The sequence below is a fragment of the Callospermophilus lateralis genome, chromosome 3, assembly GCF_048772815.1.
Source record: "Callospermophilus lateralis isolate mCalLat2 chromosome 3, mCalLat2.hap1, whole genome shotgun sequence".
In the NCBI taxonomy this organism is placed as follows: domain Eukaryota; kingdom Metazoa; phylum Chordata; class Mammalia; order Rodentia; family Sciuridae; genus Callospermophilus; species Callospermophilus lateralis.
In genome coordinates this window covers 140,605,108-140,625,641 of record NC_135307.1, presented here as the reverse complement: position 1 = coordinate 140,625,641, position 20,534 = coordinate 140,605,108, and the positions used below count along the sequence as shown (strand labels likewise).

At 38.9% G+C, this 20,534-nt stretch overlaps 1 protein-coding gene across 4 annotated transcripts in view; it reads right to left on the bottom strand.

Annotated features, from left to right (window-relative positions):
- The window catches only part of Mctp2 (multiple C2 and transmembrane domain containing 2), a 160,870-nt gene that overhangs the window by 128,373 nt on the left and 11,963 nt on the right, over window positions 1–20,534 (bottom strand). For all 4 annotated transcript variants that reach the window (XM_076848831.2, XM_076848832.2, XM_076848833.2 and 1 more), the window contains exons 2-3: window positions 19,411–19,473; window positions 17,728–17,836 (exon numbers count right to left, since the gene is read on the bottom strand). In XM_076848831.2, the coding sequence (XP_076704946.2) occupies window positions 17,728–17,836; window positions 19,411–19,473 (172 nt within the window). The remainder of the gene's footprint in view (window positions 1–17,727; window positions 17,837–19,410; window positions 19,474–20,534) is intronic.

Below are 20,534 nucleotides of genomic sequence, written 5' to 3'. Positions count from 1 at the left end.
TATATATAAAAAAAAAGTGGTGGAAAACTATAATAAAAAGAGGCCTTTAATTAAATGAAATTGCCACTCTGGGATCAGGCCTTCATGCTTGTCAGCGTACTCTCAAAATAAACATCTCAAAACTCGGCCTCCGTGGTGTCACTTTCTCACAGGCAAGGCATACTGGGTAATCCCCAGGCATCTTGACAGCTACATAATGTTCAAACTGTTTCACGGGTGAATGGCGGCAGTTGCGTGAAAGAAAATATTAATGTCTGGAATTAATAGAAAAAAAGGACCTGGGTTTACAAAGCCAAACAAGGAAGAGGGTGTCAAGTTAGTGCAGCGTTAATTGTTAGGGAAAATTTGAGAAAGGGAGGGAGCGCATGGTGATTTTCTCTCTTGGAGCCTAAGTGCCTCACTGTCAGGGAAGTGACATCTCAACTAGGCAGGTTCTGAAAAGAGGGTCGGCTGCTCAGGAATGCAACTCCCAGATTATACAAATGATGAGATGACACCTGAATGGGTGGACTTTAACCTTGTTTGCTGGGCGCTTCCTACACAATGAGGCTCTTGTGGTAGTTGCTACCGTGGGTGGAGAAGGATGGGAGTTAGCCCAGAGACGGGGTCTCCATGCAGGCGCTGCTCCCAATTCTGCCACGTGAGCCTGATGGAGTCTCAAAAATTCAGAATATCAAGATGTCCAGAATCCATGGCCTAAGTGTCCTTCCCTTTTTAAAAACACTGGCTGCTGGGCAGAGTGATACACACCTATAACCCCAGGGAAGGTGAGGCAGGAGAATGGCAAGTTTGAGGCCAATCTCAGCAATTTAGAAACCCCCTATCTCAAAATAAAATTAAAAAGGGCTGAGGATGTGGTTCAGTGCTTAAGTGCCCCTGGGCTTAATCCTTGGTACCCAAAACAAAAACAAACAAAAAAAAAATCACTTTGGCTTCCATATCTACCAGTTCTGCATCGGTAGAGTCAATCAATCATGAATGAAAAATATTTGAAAATAAAATGCATAAACTGCATCTGGACTGAACAAGTGAAAACTTTCTTTCCTTGTCATTATTCCCTAAACAATGCAGCATAACACCTCTTGACATAGCATTTATGATAGTTATTATAATTAATCCAGAGATTATTTAAAGTACATGGGAGGATGCATATGTAAGTTATATACAAATATGATGACATTTTATATGAAAGATTTGAATTCCATGGATTCTGTTACCTGCCAGGGTCCTGGAACCAATTCCCTGTAGATGTCTAGTGATGAATGTAGATACTGAGAGAAATTGATGGCTAGTCATTGGTCCTCCAAAAATGCTACATCTGTTCCTGCTCCTAACACCAGGCAGGACAGTTCTTTTCTGTGTTCAGGATACTGACATTACTACCAATGGCCGTATCTTGCTTGGCACTGAGCCTGTCAGGCAGCTGACATCACATCTAAGCCTGGCTCTGTGCTAGGCATTCTGGGAGGTTTCTGAAGTACAACACTCCCACATCCTGCTCCTCTGTTCCTGATAGCAGCAGACACCCCGTAACAGAATACCAAGTCACAGAGTGACTGTCCAAGTAGAACTGAACAAGGTAGGGGTTATGCTAGTTCATGTGCAGGAAACATTATTTTCAGCTCAGGTATCAGTGGAGACTGAACTAAAGGACATGGGAGTTAAAATAAGAGTGGGTGCAAACTTGAACAGAAGGACCGAGGTCACTCCAGCAGGAGGTACTGGCACCGAGAAGGAGGTAGGGAGGGGACCCCAAATGAATGGAGACGTTTGGTACCAAGCAAGCAGCCCAATGGATCCAGAAGTTAAGGTAGAAAAATATAATGAGAAATAAAGTTTAATAGGCAGGTTCTCATCAGAGGCCCAAGGGCCCTAAAAAAATAAAAAAGGAGATTAGTCATTATTCAACAAGAATTATAGGTGTTTTATTTACTGTCCTACTTTTCTATTTTTAAAAAATAAAAGTAATATGAGCACAAAACCCTGAAAGGTATGAAATGAAAATTAAGTACCCTATTACTCTTCCCTGATTCTGTTTGTCTGATGTGCTCACCATAAACAGTTTTATGGGCATTTTAGGGAGAAAAAAAAACACCCAAGAATTTGTGTTTTCACAAGTAATGTACCTTGGAGTTGTTTTTATATTAGCAATTTATGTTGCTGGGATTTATGTTGTTGTTGCTGTTGTTGTTTTTTCAATAATTTAGCATTTGGTTTTAATCAATTTATTTACTAGTCACTAAATAATGGATATTTACATCACTTCCTGTTTTTTTTTTACTGGTACAAGCAATATTGCAATAATCATTTTTGCATAACTATAAGTTCAAAGATGATTATATTAAGAAGATTTAATACTGGAACTATTGGACAAATGAAAATGTGCCATTTTGTTTCTGACACTTTCTTTTTTTTGAGAGAGGAGAGAGAGAGAGAGAATTTGAGAATTTTTTTATTAGTTGTTCAATGAGAATTTTTTAAATATTTATTTTTCAGTTTTTGGTGGACACAACGTCTTTCATTTTATTTTTATGTGGTGCAGAGGTTCGAACCCAGCACCCTGCTCATACCAGGCGAGCAAGTTACCGCTTGAGCCACATCCCCAGCCCGTTTCTGACACATATTATCAAATTGTTTTCAAACGTTTAGCAAATTTATGTATTTCTCCATCAGTGAAATTCTTGTTCTTATCTTTTGGCAATTTTTCAATGGGCTCATGGTTTGTCTTTGGCTTACAGGTTTGGAAGAACCCTTCACCATGGAAATAGTTATTGAATATAAATCTTGTCAAACTGTATTTAAACTTATTATTGGCAAGGTTAAGTTCATTTTTATTTAGTCAAGTATACCATTTTTTAAAAACTTGAGCTTTGTTATTTAACATCCTGCTTAGAAGCAATTTTCCCACTACAAGATTTCAAATTAATTCAGCCATGTTACTTTCCATTTGTTCTGGTTTTGTTGTTGTTGTTGCTGCTGTTGTTGTTGTTGTTGTTGCTGCTGCTGCTGCTGCTGCTGCTGCTGCTGCTGCTGCTGCTGTTCTTCTTATTGTTTTTAACACTTAGGCCTTTGGTCCATCAGTAATTATTTTAGTATGAACAGTGAAGGAAATTCAGGTTCACTCATGAGTAGGAGAGTAAAATGATCAGAGCCAAGCATTAGAAATATAAATCTGGCAATAGCTCATAATTTAGAATGAAGAAGAAAGAGGATAAAGCAAAGAAACCTAGCAGCTGAGATACACAGTAGATTGTTGAAGACTGAGGAGGACGCTGGACCCCAACCACACGAGGTGGCTATCCAGGGTTTCACCGAGTGCCATCCAAACAACCTCATCTGCAGAGATGCTCTGCAGGCTGAAAGAGGTATACCATCATAGCCATTGGCAAAATCTGCCTGTAATTTTCTTGCTTGGAACTTATACAATGTATAATATTTTTTTTTTAAAAAAATGAAACTCCACTAAGAAATCCAGTAAGACAAACAAGCAGCTTAAAACTTTTTCACTCTCTATATCAGAAAATATTGTTGAAACATAGAGAATGTTACATGGAGAATTGATGAATATAATGTTAAACTCACCAAATCAAAGTTTCTGGAAGGGAAGATATGAATGGTGGACCATAAACAGGATGAATGAATGAATACACTCTGAGGTTAGATGGACATGGTAGGTGCAAATCCCCAGCCTTCCTTCTAGGAACTGTGTAACTGCGGACCATGGATTAGATTTCCATGTACTACACTGTCTTCACCTATAAGATGGAAATCTGCGAATCTCAAAGGGTTATCTTGAGAGCTTAAAGGACTTATACACTTTAATGACGGCAGGCCCCAGCCATTTGCTTAGAATGCTTCGTAGTAAGGGCTACTATTTCTAGTATCACTACTCAATTAAGTTAAAAAGGAAGAGAGTGTATAACCATTTAAGTGGTACTAATATTCACTTGCTTTATTTTAATGTCAAGGATAACACCCACTGCTAATTTTCTCTATAATGTTCCATTATTGCCATCTCTAAAGGCATGAAATTTATTTCACTTTCCTTTCCTTAAGTTGGATAGAACATTTTTTATCTTATACATTTCTCACAGGGATTCAGGTGAATTGAATTATTTTCTGTCAAACAATTTTAACTCCCCTATAAGGAAATAGGTGTATTAAAACTGAAAATTTCTAAGTCCTCACGAACACTGGCTACTTCCCTATCTGAAGTCCTTGGGTTACTCATTGAGAATTTCAGAGCAAAGTGGAGATAAAACCTGATGAAAAAAACTGGGCTGCTTCATTAAGATACAGGGCAATGCAGGTCTGCCATCAGAAGGGAGTCACTAGGAACCAGAGAACTTGAGCATTTTATTTTCCTTTTGGCTTTATCATCCTTAGAGGTTTTTATTACATTATGGGTGCAATGAAAAATTGGCCAGTATCAATAAAAGAAGTCATAAACAGAAGGCCACATTGAATAGCTCAGGAAAACCACTGTGATATGCAAATAAAATACAAATAATGCACCTCGAATTACAAGCAACTTCTCTTTGTGGTTTCTGATATAATAACTCATGGCTATTACGTCAAAAGCAAAATCAAGATGTGGTTAAAGAAAAAAGAGCTAAGGAGGAATGAAAAAGAAAAGCTTAGTGCTGATGTTTATTTATACTTTACACACTTATACACACACACACACACACACACACACTTTTCACAAAAACAAATTGGCCTTCAGACAGTTTTATTTGTCTGCTTTCTTCAGTCAATAATATCAGTTTTTTTTCCATGCCCATAAATATATTTCCATGACTCAGTTTAAATGTCTGCACATATATATGAAAACTCACTATATAATTTCTAAATACTAGCATTTATAATTTAAACTTAAAAAGATCCATTATTTTAAATAGAAAAGCATTATTTGTAAATAAACTACTTCTTGGCCATCAGAAAAGCTCACGTGCCAAGTTATAAAATTTAGACTTGCAATTTCTCTGAAACAAAAGCAGACGTAAGCTAGTTTAATTGCATGTATCTCTTAAAGGAGTCAATTGTTCATAAAAAAAAAAAAAACACCATTTTTTAATATGAAGTTCACATTTTTCAACATCTGGTAAATTTCTTCAATAGAGTTTAAAATTTCAGATTAAAGTAAGTCAACAATTTTTCACTCAGTCTTTACAGAAAATATGAACTCACTGCATATCAGTATATGCAAACATAAACAGTGTAAACCTGACTTTGTCTCATCTTCTAGGGCCAGAGTAACAAGGGATGGTTCATTCTATTTATATAAACACATTCAGAATGTTCTGAATATACACACCTATTTAGGATCCTTTCTCCTTGCCAGAAAAAAAAAAAAAAAAAAAAAATGAGCTGCTTTTACATGGGGGCCCTAAGTTCTTGCTTTCCTTGAAGTTAGCTAAATAACAGAGCCAGACTTGACTTTGAGAGAAGGGAAACAAAGGCAGTGCTGATTTTTGCACAGGGGCTGCTGCCCTCTCTCCGGCAGTTAGGCTAAGATACCCTGATGGAGTAATGTCCTCCTGCTGTATTCTTCACTGACCTCTTCAGAGACGATAATGGGCATTATGGAAACACAGAGGTCATTTTCCCTTAATTATATAAGGAGATTCTCCTATGGAGAGTAAAATTTATACTGCTTAAGTTACTGGCAGATTTCTAGCCTAACACAAGTCCTAGCTAAATTATATCCCATCTATATATGATATATCAAAGTGCATAAATGCATTCTACTATCAAGTATAACTAATTAAAACAAATTTAAAAATTAATAAGAAAAAAAGAAGTCCCAGTTAGTTTTTTGTTCTATTTTTTTCCATTCAAGTTAAATGAGGGCACATACACATTCCCAGCTAGGCCCTGTCCCATCCTTCCATAGATGGCAGCTTGATGCGTCTGGGAGCTGATTTTAATTGCCAATTTCAGGATTGTTTCTTCCCCAACCTTATACTGGCGTTAACCTCTTTGGTTTGCTATTTAACACACCCCAATCGAACTATTTTGGAACTATCTCCCACCTATGTTTGACTTCTCCCCTCTAAGGGGACTCCCAATGCAAAAAAAAAAAAAAAAAAAAAAAAATCTCAGTGGTACCTTGAGCCAGAACTGTCCCTGGGGGAATCCTGAGATGCTGTAGCTCCAGGCAATTTCAAAAAATCCAGTTTACTGAAAGATTTTTCCAAAGACCAACTTATAGTGGATGATCAATGATCTGAAATTTTCAAATTTATCAAAACTTGCTTTGACAAGTTTACAAAAGTTTATGGAAACATATATGGAAGAAAAAGCAGATTATAAGGAAGCCCTGGGGAACTGGGCACTGAGGTTCTCTTAGGGCTTCTGGATTATCTACCTGCACCAGGGCCTACCCAGAACTTCCTCAGACCTCCCCATCACCACCGCAGACTCCCTCACCCCCTTTCTGTAAGTCCCATCCCCACCCGACTTCCCCTTAGTACCTTCTGTTTTTCTTTCCTTAGGCTTCTCCTTTCTGGGCTCTGCAGTCTAGGCTATCATCTGCTCTGTTTCTTCTTCTTTTTTTTTGGCATAAAAAAATTAAATCTTGTTGAATCGCTACTTTTGTTAGGTCTTCATAAAGCATCAATGATGTGAGCCAGAACTCCGTGAAAGGTATTTTTAAAAGTCCCCATCCCAAATTAAAATATACAACTTGTATAACTTCTTTTACAGATGAAAGAAACATGCCAATATACTGATAAATTCAGTAATTTTAGTAAATCTTTTATTTGTGAGTATATGAAGGAACAAACTAGCTTTTAATGAGATAGTCATGAAAGACTGGGTTTGGGCCTCATTCTTGGTCAGATGACCAGAAGCACTTGTGAGGTGGGAAGCTTAGGTAGCTCACACACACCATCCCCCGTAACATCAAAACAGGAGGAAGGACAGCAACCTAGAGAAAAGTGAGAGAAGAGGAAGTGGATGGAATGCATCAGTAAAAAGTAGCTAGAAAGAGCTGGGAGAAATAAGAAATATAAGAGGAGAGCAAAGCAGATAACCAGGGAATCTCTAAAGGGTGAAACTGCCATATCTGTGTTCATGCTAGCAATCTGTGTTCCAGAAATCCATGTTGCCAAAGGACACATAGTTATTGATATGCTAATGTTTTCCTTTCTATTAAAAACACACTAAAACATCCCCTGCACAAGCTACTCTTTAAGCATAGAACTAAAAAAAAAAAAAAGGGCACCAGCCCACTTGGAAAAGATGGAACAGGATTGAAGTTTGGTAAGAACACTGACAATGGGTGTCATCTCACTTCATCCCACAAAACCCATAGAGACACGCAGGATTTACACTGCTGCTTTAAAGAGGAGAAATTCAGCATTATAAAAGGAAATACCGCCATTCACGACAAAAGGGATGAAACTGAAAAGCATTATGTTGAATGAAATAAGCCAGGCTCAGAAAGAAATACTGCATGATCTCTCCTACATGTGGAATCTATTTCTTAGAATGTTGAATACACCAGAGAATAGAACAGTGGTTCCAAAGAATGGTAGAAGGAGCAAACAGGGACAGGAAGACAAAAAGATACGAAGTTATAGTTACATAGGAAGAAAAAGTCTGGAGAGTTAATATATAGCACAGGGATTAAAATTAATTGTGTTGTCTTGTACTCTAGAAATGTGATAAATTTTAGATGATCTCTCTACCCAAACACACAAAAGGATAACTATATAACAGATATGAAAATTGGCTTGATTTTTAGTAATCATTTCACTAGATTGTGTATGTATGTGTATGTGTATATATGTAGATAGATAGCAAATATCCAGTTGTACCTTAAATATATATATAACTTGGGCTGGGATTGTGGCTCAGTGGTAGAGTGCTCACCTAGCACAGGTGGGACCCGGGTTCGATTCTCAGCACCACATAAAAAAATAAAGGCATTGTGTTGTGTCCATCTACAAAAAAGATTCTCTCTCCCCTCCTTTAAAAAAAAAATATATATATATATATATATAACATTTTTAAAAGAATAAGGGAAGTAGAACATCACACCTAACCATTACTTAGCAGGGTGTGAATATGTGCTGAGGCTGAAATCACAACTAAGCTTTATGTAAATTATGGACAAATGGGTGGGCCACAGGTGTACATAAACATGCATATACTGAGTCCAGAACACCCCATATCAACATCACAGACACTGGGTCAAAAGAAGCAAAAAGACAACTTGTAGTACAGCATGCAGCATGACATACATCTTAGGAGTAGAAACAATTAATATAAGCATCCACTGTAAAGAAGTCTCCTTCAAGCAAATAAGAGGTGTACTTTAAATTCAAATCAATGATCTCTGGTTGGGCATAAGGCATTTTATGTAAAGCAAACCAAGGACCATCCCAGGTTTTTTTTTTTTTTCCATGTCACCCAGCAGTTTATTAGTGGTAAAAATTGCCTTGGTCTAGGCAGAGAGGAGGCAGGGATAAACAAGTCCAGCGCCCTTCTATAGGGATTTTTCCAGAATTGTTTTGGTGCTTCATAGGAATTGAGACAGGATTCTGATGAAACAGCAAAGAAACAGACTCAATAAGGTTGTGAGTATCCAGAACATCCAAACCAACTCATGAGTTTGTAGAGCCTCAAAACAAAACCAAGCAACACAACTCTCCATAGGGCAAACCTCAGTGACAGTGATACATTAAAGCCTGTTAGGAAGACCCTGCCTGCTCCTGATGTGTATCTATTCACAAAAGAATAAACAAACTGATTTCAAAACTCAGCTTCACCCTTTGCTCCAGGACCTGGGCACTGCTGCCCACATTACATCTTGGAGAGTTTCTGGTTTGCCCTATGTTTCTGCTGCTCTCACACGAGCATCTCAATGAAATCATGCCATCTGGTGTCCAGAGAAGGTATTACACTGAGACACAAACTCCAATTTTCAAAATAAAGTGTCTAATTGTGTTCTTTCAGCAAAACTGTGGTTGGTGTCTGACCCCTGTACAAAGGAATATGTCAGCTGGAATCAAAGAGAATTACAAGGTGCAAACCCCACATGTATAGCATTTCAATATATGATAAAAGGTGCCAGTCAAATTACTAGGGAAAGAAATAAATAGGTCTAGGTTGTTTTACTTTTGCCAAATGGATACCTAAGTTCCTACACTGGACCAGAAATCAAAATAAACTTGAAACAGATGAAAGAGATAAATAAAAACTATAACCAGACAGAAGGAGAATAAATAGAGTCTCATGTGTATGACTCTCCAAAAAAGTCCTTTTTCAGTGTGAAAACAAAGGAAGACCATCTTCAGAATCAGATTGTGAGACTAAAGTGATGCTTAAAAAAAAACATTATAAAAAATAAAGGCAAATGACAAATTAGAAAAATAGATGTGAACATGTCAAGGCTATAGCAGAAGCAGTCACAACAATAGATGGAACAAGATATGTACAATAAAAGCAAATGCCCCATAATCAAACATACTTAAGGTCCCAAATATATTAATACAAACTAAAACAAGAACAAAATCACTATTTTCCTCCATCAAAATAATAAAGTTATCCTTTATCCAACATAGGTAAGAAATAGAAATTGAACAACTTTGATGCTTCTAGTGGGTAATAAAAGTAGGTCTTTCTCAGGACTAAGCGGGAAATTCTGTAATGAGAATCTTGAATAGGTCATATCATGTGGCAGAAAAACCCCAATCCACTCCAAGAGATGACTTCCAAAGAAATCAAAAGCGTAAGTTAAAAATGTAGATTTAGACAGTTCACTGTGATCTTATTCCCAGTTACAATTTTTTTTAGAAAGAGTGAGAGAGAGAGGGAGAGAGAGAGAGGATTTTTTAATATTTATTTTTTAGTACTTGGCGGACACATCATCTTTGTTTGTACGTGGTGCTGAGGATCGAACCCGGGCCACACGCATGCCAGGTGAGCATGCTACCGCTTGAGCCACATCCCCAGCCCCAGTTACAAAAATTTTGAATAAACTTAATCTGAATCACTGATCAAACAAAGTATAATGTACTATTAAGCTTTGGATTTCTTCTCAAAATGAAAATCTTATAATATAGAAAAAAATATGCCTGGGAAATAAAAGCCCATGACCCACCAATATGAAAACCAGATCCTGTTTTACTTTAGAAAGGAAAGCATCTTTAAAGAATCTGGTGAAGTGTGTGCTATTTAAAATTCTAGCAACAACCTGTTGACATGGCTTCACCCATGCCAATTTTTCCCAGTTCATTATTATATTTGAAGGAAATTTGCTGCATCAAATTTAAGATGGAAAAAAGAAACCACCAATCCACAAGAGTCAACATTCAAAAAATATACCTTCCAAAATAGTCTTTTTCATTTCTCCCGTCTCTTCAATAATAGGAAGTGGCTTCAGAAAAGACCTCAACAACCATCTCCACCCTTTGCCTGGATTAGAATGTGGAAGGAGCCAAAATCAATTTCAAAAACTAAAAAAGCAAAATGCTCGATAAATTATCAAAAACTGGGAAGAAAGAGCCCATAATAAAACCTGAAAAATTCTGAAATCATTTCCTTTCTATAGGGAGTTTAAAAAAGTAAACCAAAACAAAACCAACTAAAACAAGAATAAGAATATCCATAGCAATCACAGCCAATGCTTATTGTACATTGCCATATCACCCATTACCTCTCACCCATACACACACAGAGGTCCCATAAATGCACCCACCAGCTCAATCCTAGTCATCAGCTAAGCCAGTAGGCTCATGGCTCAATAGTGACCAAGGAAATGGTCAAGTTCAGATGGACTGTGTTGAAAGTCCATACTTGTTACTAATTATCCAATGCTTTATAACACTTCACATTATGGCACAAAAGGAAACGATCTTTTTTGTGTGTGTGGGACACACAGCAAGGGACATGGGAGAGACTGCAAAGGAGCTGGCCAAATCCCAGTGGATGAAAACCTCAGTATACCCCTGAGAACACACCCTTTGAGATGTACAGGGCTCCTTGTCAGTTCACAGAATAGAGGTCTCGAAATGCCCCCTTGCCCCATATGATAGCCACAAGGAGAATGTATTTTTGTCTAGATCTAATACAGGAGTATATTTTCTTTATAAAGAAAAAATGTATCATCATAAAAATGGTATGATCATAAAAATTAGCCTACTAAATCATAAAAGCTGAACAGAAGTTAAATCAGAGGAACCTTATATTGGAAAATTTTGGTAAGAGTTTGGTAAGTTACTAAGTACCTACTATGTTGCAGAATCCTATCCTATTGGGAGAACTTTAAATCTTTTCTCTACACCATTCCTTTTGGATATGAAAATGTCTTGTCAAGTCTATTATTTCGGTCACCTGCAGAGGAAGCTGTAGCTACTCTATAAACAAATGTCAACTATCTATCTGTGCTAGCAATCGAGAACGGAACCAGTTTTATGGATATACAGATCATGAATTTTCATAACCTAAAACTCACATCAAAATGACGACCATCAACCCTCAACTCAGCTGGAGTGATTTTTATGGCCCTAATAATGTGACAGGAACTCCTTCAATCGACTTTTCTTTCCCTTTTGCAATGCTGAGAAGTGGCCACAAGAGGGCACCAGCAACATGCTAGTCTTCCAGTCCTCAGAGGGGAACTCCTGCAACTGGCTTACTCCTGGGGAAACACAGGGTGTAAGTGCAGGGCTACTGTTTTCCAGCCAGTAATGCTGCAGGATTTCAGAGGATATGAGCTAACTGTCACAAAGCCAAAGCTCAAGCTAGGCCTAGAACCCAGCTGCTGACATAAGCACAAACTTGCTCTGTGACACCAAAATACTTTCCTCAGTCAAGTTTCTTCCTGTAGGAAATTGAGTCCAATTTCCCTCTGTGCATCAAGGAAATTATGAGGCAGTTGGATTTAAACTTGAATGGTCATATCATTCTTTGTGTTTTACCAACCTCAAAATTTAAGACCAAGAGCTACTAAACAATGGCTCAGATCAAAAATTTAAAAGAGGTATGACGTATGGTTAAAAATAACATAATCCCAGCAGCTCAGGAGGCTGAGACAGGAGGGTCACGGGTCTAAAGCCAGCCTCAGCAATGGCAAGGTGCTAAGCAACCCTGTCTCTAAATTTAAAAAGAAATACAAAATAGGGCTGAGGATGTGGCTTAGTGACCAAGTGTTCCCTGAGTTCAATCCCTGGTACCAATAATAATAATAATAATAATAATAATAATAATACATCACATCTAACTTCTCATAAAAAAATGGGAAGGAAATGGGGAATATAAAAAGGTTTATTTAAGGGAAAAAGGATTAAGAGAAGGGGTAAAACATGATCAAAGTAGAAGCAGCAAATTAAAAGAAGATAAGAGGGAGAAAAGGGGAGAAGGGTCAGACAGGGGAAAATAAGCAATGACTGAGGTAGAGGGAGACGGCCATGATTTTTATCCTACAGACTGCTAAACAGGATAAGCACAAGGCCATGCCTGGACAATTTACAGAATTTAGGAACGTCTTGTTCTATAGTAAGCAATGTTTCCCAGCAAAATCAAAAACAAGCCAACAAAAACTATTGGTCTGCTTAACTGAATAATGAGCTTTCCAATTCAGGGTCTAGTCTAATAAATGTTGAAGGAACACAAGGAAGAAATTCAAAGGAAATCTGTGAACTAGAAAATGACCTGCAAAGAGCAATCTTCTAAATCTGGCCATACTTCTAGAATGATCTAATTAAAACTCCCCAGTCACTCCTGAGTGTATAGGGCATGTTTAGGACAAGGACTTATTCCTTCATCACTCACTAACTTCGATTCTTTTTAATGATGGGCAGGCTTTTTCTGGGTTTACACACACACACACACACACACACACACAGTACAAGGGACAGAGGACAGAGTTGATCATTCAGCACCCTGGGTAGCAACTATACAACATGACTCCTTCCCAGACACCACTGCCAAATCTGCCCAGGATTCTGAAGTCTGAGCATCCTTCTAATTTCTCTCCAAAGAATAATTTACAATTTTGTAGGTTAAAAAGCTTCTTCGGGGAAAAAAAAAAAAAAACACAGAAAATCTCAAAATCCCACTTTGAGAGTCTACATAATAAGCCAAGAAGCCAAATGTATTTGAGCCAGAGAAGTGAAGAACTGTATTAGATAAAATGATCACAGCATTTTAAACAGTGAAGTCCACTGTCCAGCCAGGTCAATGGCACCAGCAGACGGAGCTCTGCTTTCCAGGACCCCAATCTCACCTGCCACCTTCCATTGGTCCAAGGGACTGAGGTTCCAAACATCACTCACAAACCCTGTAACTACCATTTAACACTCATTCTTGAGATTTGTCAGAGCTGTCTTTTTCTGAGAAAAATGCCATGTCTTTTCCCTCTACCACCCAGCGAAATATCAAAATGATGACTTTTTGCTTCTCAATCTCGAGATATTGCACATTATTTTAGATCATATTACCACCAAGATGCTTCCTACACAGAAACTTCCATTGAAAGCATAAACTTCCAATATTGATCACTGCCTAATTAAATGCTGTACCTTCTTTATTCCAAATAATTAGTTTGCTACACTAAAAAAAAAAAATTTAAAAAAGTTTCATAGAGCAAGAATCTATAGTAAGCAATGTAAGACCTTAATATTTGAGATCAGCAAATCCATCCCACTGCTTGTTGATGAAATAAGATTATTGGTACACAGCCATGCTTCCTTATCTACTTCTTATCTACTGGTGTTTTCCAACTATGTCAAGACTGTTGAATAGTTGTCACTTATGGCCATTGAAGTCTAAACTGTCTAATGGCTGGTCTTGTACATACAATGTTTGCCAACCATGTTCTAGACAGAGGTTACAAAAACAGTAATGCTTATGTAACAATTCAAAGAAAATGCTGAACTCTTTCATTACAAGGGAGTGAGTCATCAGAAATGACTTTTCTCCTCCCAAACTCAGAAAAACAGAGGAGACTGCACAACTAGAATTAAAGATCCTGCAGCAGCAGCACCTCTACCATCAAGGGTGGCAACACAGCCGAACGCTTTGAGAGGACATTCTTGTTGTGGCTGGAAATCAGTAGCTGATCAATTGGAGCTGTTGTGTTTTTAATTAAAAATACATGATTTCATATCAGGAAAATAAGATGTCCCAAGGAAAACAAAAACAAAAACCTGTGTTCAAGAAAGAGAGGGCTCAGGGACATTGACAAATTGACACAAGGGCCCAAGTTCACGGATGGGTGTGACGGGTGTGTTCCCGTGGATCACAGGAATGAGCTCTATACTGGGCGTCAGAAATGCAGGAGATTTTCATTATTATTACTAATTAATAGTAGTAAAACACACTGGTGCACATTTAGGGGACATAAAAAGGTTGGAATGCTGTCATTTGTGACATGATAAACCCCCGATGGACCCCTATATTAAAGGAAATAAATCAGGTACAGAAAGACAAGTGCCTCATGTTCTCACTCAGCTGTGAGATCTCAAAAAGTTGACGTCCCAGAAGTTGAGAGAGACCTAGCAGCTGCTGGGAGTCACAGGGCTAAGAGCCGGGTGGGGAGGACTCAGCCAATGGGTGCTACAGTTAGAGAGGAGCAAGCGGCTCTGGTATTCTGCTGCAAAACAAGGTGACTATAGCTAATGACAACACATTTCATATCTCATGTAGCAAGAAGAGAGGATTTTTGAATGGTCTCACAACAAAGAAATGAGAAAAGTTCAGGTGATAGATATGTTGATTACCCTGACTTGATCATTACACAATATATACATGTATCAAAATATTGTATTGTACCCCATAAGTATATAAAATTATCATGTGCCAATTAAAAATTTAAAACAACGGTGTATGGAGCAACTGCACGTGAAACCTGTTGTTTTGTTCATTATGTGACATGTGCAGTTATCCACTGTGCTTCATGAACATCCACTGTGTGTACTGACTACCCACTAAGAACTGTGCCCTAACTGTATCAGTAGGGTTGACCAAGGTCAGTGAAGCCCTAGAATAAACCAATATAGAAAAAAAGGAACATTGGAAAAGCAATAAGTGGCCCATAGTAGAGATCCAGAGCTGTAAATCCCCAACATTTCATACTTGGGGAAAATTCCAAAAATTCAAAATAGGACATGAATGTGCACGTTTAGGACACCTTCTTCCCAATAAAGCTAAATATAGTCTCTCTAGAACTCTCTTTTAGTCTATGAGTAAGTGGTCACAAAATGGACTTGATGTGAGCTTTATCTGACACAGGTACCTACTGGACACCATGCAGCCTCAACACAGAGTCAGGATATTGATGGGAGGCAAGTTCACATTGACTGATGACCACACCCTATTGATGTTATTTCAGGAGAGAACACTGTCTATGCTCCATCAGTGAAAACAGCATAAGATATCTATTTATTCATGGATTTGTTTATGACAATGATGGGACCCAAGAAGAGGCACAAGGCAGGGATGAGCAATTGTGATTTACAGATAAAACTACTTACCAGAAAGTAGAGAATGGAATTGTGTGGTTATTTTGAAATGATACATCTGAGAAAATAGGAGAGAGAAAAAAAGAAGAACATGAGAGAAATTTTGTTTAAGAAAAAAAAAGTGGGGGACATCCTTCACACAGCTTGAACAAATGGAAACCAGGTGAGAGCAGATTTATGAAAGAATCCAGGGTCCAAACATAAGCAGTAGAAAGTCATAGCCAAGAGGTTTCTAGGAGAGGTGGAATGGATGAGAAACTGCAGGGCAGTCAATCAGGGATACGCCAAACACTTAGGACAGCAGGTACAGGAAACAGAAATCACCTAAGCAGGGTTGGTGTGATGTTTGGAGAGAGGATAAATGGGTCACTAGGCTCCTTTCCCTTGATGTTGAGCAATGACTAGTAAAGGCCCTTGCAGGGGAGCAGGAGAGCAGGCAGGAAGCCAGAGAGAAGGCCTTAAGTGTCACTTGATAACCAGGAGGAACAGGAAGGAGGACTGGGAAGTGTTCAGCCTGAACTACTGGCTCATCTTGTCCAACTGCATGCCCCAGCCTCCTTGCTGTCAAACAGGGCAGGACACAGCAAAGGAAAATAGCATCCATAAATGGGGGACCAAGGACACATGCATAACAAGATGGACACAGCTCTTCAGAGAATCAGACCTGCAAAGGAAACTAAAGTCCCACAGTAAATACAATGGACTGCTATCCCAGGGCAAGCAAGCACCAAAGAGATTTGAAATGTGTCCTTGATATTCTCAGATGGCTATGGCATTATTTCCTCTGAAACACAAAATCAGGCTGTGATAACAATGAAAACATGACAGCTCAATTAGTGAACAGAGGAGCAAAAGGTAACAACCAACCAGAAGATGGATGAGTGAAAACCAAACCAAGGGATTCCTCCCCAAAGGAAAAGGCTATGGGATGGAGGAGAAAGGAGAGGTGAGAGACACAGAGGACAGAGCAAAGACCCTGCATTCTGCGCAAAGCTCTTCCAAAAGGAGTAGAAGCAACAGGAGAAAGAGGCCACGGCCTGAAGCAAGACCCAGACTCCTCAGAATAAGAAGACGTCAACCACTCAACAAAATGCATGGAAAAAAGAGACCATAAAAAACACCAGTGATATTTGCATGATGAAATGCAAAACCTCTGAAGGACACAAGAGGCCATGAGATTAGGGAGAGGCAACAGATGGGGAGGCAAATATTTGCATCAGACAATAAATGTAAATGCTGAAAATTATGAAGAGTTATAAAAAAAGAAAATCTCAACTAAGCACATGGGACTTTATGTAAGTGAATGTCTACAATCCTCCTAAAAGCCTAAAAAGTTTTTGATTGTTACCTTGTTTTAGTATTCTTGTTTTATAGGTGAAGGACCTAGGAGCCTATAAATCAGACAACAAAGAATAAAGAAGCCAAAATTTGATTCCAGACAGTGTGGCTCACTGTCTGCTCTTAAACCCATGAGATTTTTTTTTTTATGTAAAGTATAACCTTCTCTGTGCACAGGGGCATACACATCATTTATATGGCCAACAAAGTAGACAAAAAACAGGCATCATGATTAGAAGAGATAAATGAAATTTCATAGTATGGAATATTACATTGTCTTTAAAAAGATATTTACATGGGAAAACTTCAAGATACTATTATCAATCTTCAAAATACTATAAGGTTAAAAAAGAGCTTATTCTAGGATAATGTGGGCATTATAGTTCCATCTCGATTTCAACATATATATGTAGGTATGAACATAAGGAAGTGTATATAGACATGCCAGGAGTTTGTCCAGAATCATCTCAGATAATAACTTTTAGAGACAGTTCAGTGGAATTTCAAGGGAGAAGGATGGGGTGTGGATTTACGGGACATTTCTATCAATGTGTCTATTTGATGAATCCATCAAAAAAAATGTATTCACAGCTTTCTTATAGATAATTAAAGAATAGGGTCAAGCAGAGGTGCTTATGAACAGTTGCTATGTGCCAGGCATAAGTGTACCATAGTTATTCATTCTAAAGTAACTTTATGTGTCAGTGTTGTTAATTTAATAATTTTTAAAAAATAACAGCAGGGTTCAGTGCATTTAAAGAATTCCCTGCATACGCCTTGTGCCTGGAGATGCTTAGGCTTCACTTCTGGTGTGTCCTAAACCATGCCGACATGAAAAAACATGACTAACAACCTTCACGTAGGGTGGACAGCAAAAGGTTCCCAGGCTACAAAGAGCCAACAGAACCGGCCTTACCACAGCGATCTCGGACAACCAGGTTGCGTCCTTCCTTCAGGTGTATGGTGAGGAGGTATGCAAAAGGGCTGGGGAGATTACTTAGGCCATCCCCAGCCTCCTCGAGAGTCTGTAGAGACAAAGGAGGCATATATATCACCAAGTCTTGAAACCAATAAGAAAATTTCTGCCCAAGCAAAGACATTCTTAAATTCAATAAGGAAAAAGGTCACAACCATTGTCAAGTGTTATCTCCAAGCCCCACTCACATTGATAATTTATTTACATGGCTCTTGAGGGTTAGACCTGGATTGTCCCCCAACCCTCATGTATTCAGAGGTGGGGTTTTGAGGGCTCTGATCTCCTTGATGGATTAGCCCATTGATGGTCGAATGGACAACTCAGAGGCGGATCCTAGCTGAAAGAAGTTGGCTACTAGGGGATGCCCTGGAAGGGTTTGTCTCCTCCTGACCCCTTCCTCACCCCAATACCACCCACCCTCTCTGTTTCCTGACCGCCATGAGCTCAGCAGATTTTCTCCACCATGATGTTCTGTCTCACCTTGGGCTCAGAGCAATGGAGCTGGCTGACCCTGGACTAAGTCCTCCAAACCTATAACCCCATATAAATCATTCCCCCTCTAAGTTGTTCTTGTCAGGTATTTTTAGTTACAGCGATGAAAAGTTGATTAACACCACAATTTTATTAACAAATCCTTCTTATTTCCCCCAGTAGGATCTTATCTGAATTCAAAGGCAATCATAATTATTTCTTCACAGGATGAACTTCCCAATGATTCCATAAGGGATATGCCAATCTCTGAAAACCCTTAAACTCATCAATTTTATCTGGGATTCCTTAGAGTATGGTAGAGTTCTGAGAGGAAACAGCATGCAGAAATACAGCTGCCAGCGTGGCTCCATGCACTTGTGGCCACACTTCCAACCTCAGAGATAGAAGGTCCCCCATTCTCCACCTTCACACCCGTCCCCAACAGCTCTGGCACACCTCCTCCACCTGTGGTAAGCTTTTCAGTGCCTGACACTCAGCAGATCCCTCCTAAAAAGCCCTCACGACCATCAGACACACGTCCCTGGCTTGTACCCACATGGGAAATCCACACCGTCTCTGCCCAGCAGGCTCCCAGATCTGCCACATGTTCTTTCCTTCTCTGGCACCCACTCTTGGGGTCTCCTCCTCTTCCTTTCCTTCTCTCACCTCCCACAAACTGCATTACTTTCCTTTCCAGAAACATACCATCTCCTAGGGCCATAAAGTTAAAGTCGATTTTTTAATATATATAACATGAATCCAGTGAAATTATTGAGCCAGTTTAAATGTTTGCTGAGGACAGATAAAAATATGTATCATTCATTTATTAGACAATTAATTGATTCTGTGGCCAAAGCCACCCTTGACAAGTCTTCTTTAGAAAATTTCAAAGGACTTCAAAATGGCTTTGTCTCCTTTACCATTTCTCTCAATTTCATAGCTTCTGTGTATTTTTAGAAGACTCTATTCCAGTATGACCAATCAATAGATACTGAATTAATTTCTTCCAGCTAAAATTGGCAAGGCCAGTTTGTGAAGGGGGGTAGAGCTTTTATATTCTTTAGAAGTAAAAGAGACAAAGAAATATGAACATTTGATGAGAAACACTTATAATGTTTACTTCGGTGTTTGTTTTTAAGGAATGTCACTCACAGATTGTTCATCAAAATGTTGAGACATCAAAGAAGCATTCAGATCACCATTGCCTCGTAACTTCTGCAAAGAAGAAGAAAAGCCTTCATTTAAAAAGCAAATGAATGATTGTCCATGATGATATCTGTTCTCAGGTCTTCCCCTTTGGAAATCTGATATTTGCATATCCAGTTTCAGGTGTGTGGGCTGCTGTCCTGTTTGTGTGGGCAGAAGAAGTGAACTTAAAGGCATTAATTTGTCCACAGCTTTTGTCAAAGTCATTGACTGGAATATTGGGACAACCAGTTCTATTCTCCTGCTGGACCATGGGTAGCCCTAGTTCATCCATGTGCTTAGCAAGCAAATACCATTGATCAAGTGAAAACAGAAGGGTGGGCCATCTGGACTTGATCCCCCCCAGGACACATGCAGTCTTATTCAAAATGTGGTAAGTCTTCCACTTATAACAGCAGGGAAATTCAGTGTGAGGAATGGCATTAATTCAACATTATGCTCAACTCCAAGGGAGATGAGCAACTTGAGATCCAGAGAACTGAGCATGTCAATAATGTAGGAAGCATTTCAAGATGTGAACGACCTTCCTCAAACCAGATCTCCATGGGCTCAGCAACTATATAGTCAGTCACTGACCCAAAACTAGGAAATGCAAATTCTGCACAAATGAGCTCACAGTGAGAGATATACCTTTCCTAATATAAACATACCTCCCCCACGCTGGATGTGATTCCACAAGGCATTAAAACTTGCACAATTCATTAGTTAGTAGGGGAACAGCAGAGATCTTAGTTGTGTCAAGTCGTAAGTGCACAAACGAGGGTGTGCACAGAAGAGCTTTCATGCTCTGTGAGGACAGCTGACTATAATAAAAGGCAGGATGGAGAGGACTGAGAGGAGCAGATCCCACCCACCCCCCAAGCCATGGGAGCACATTCCAGTTTTTCTGGTACATCAGCCAGAGCTGATTTCTTGTGTGGAAAAAAAGATGGGATTTCCCCCTCCAAAAATGGTTAGATAACTCCAAGGTTTAGAGACCACTTTGGAGACAGGAAAGAGGTCTGCAGAGATTGATTAGATGACCATGAATCATTGGGGATGGGAGCCAGGACCCAAGGCACTGAGGAAAT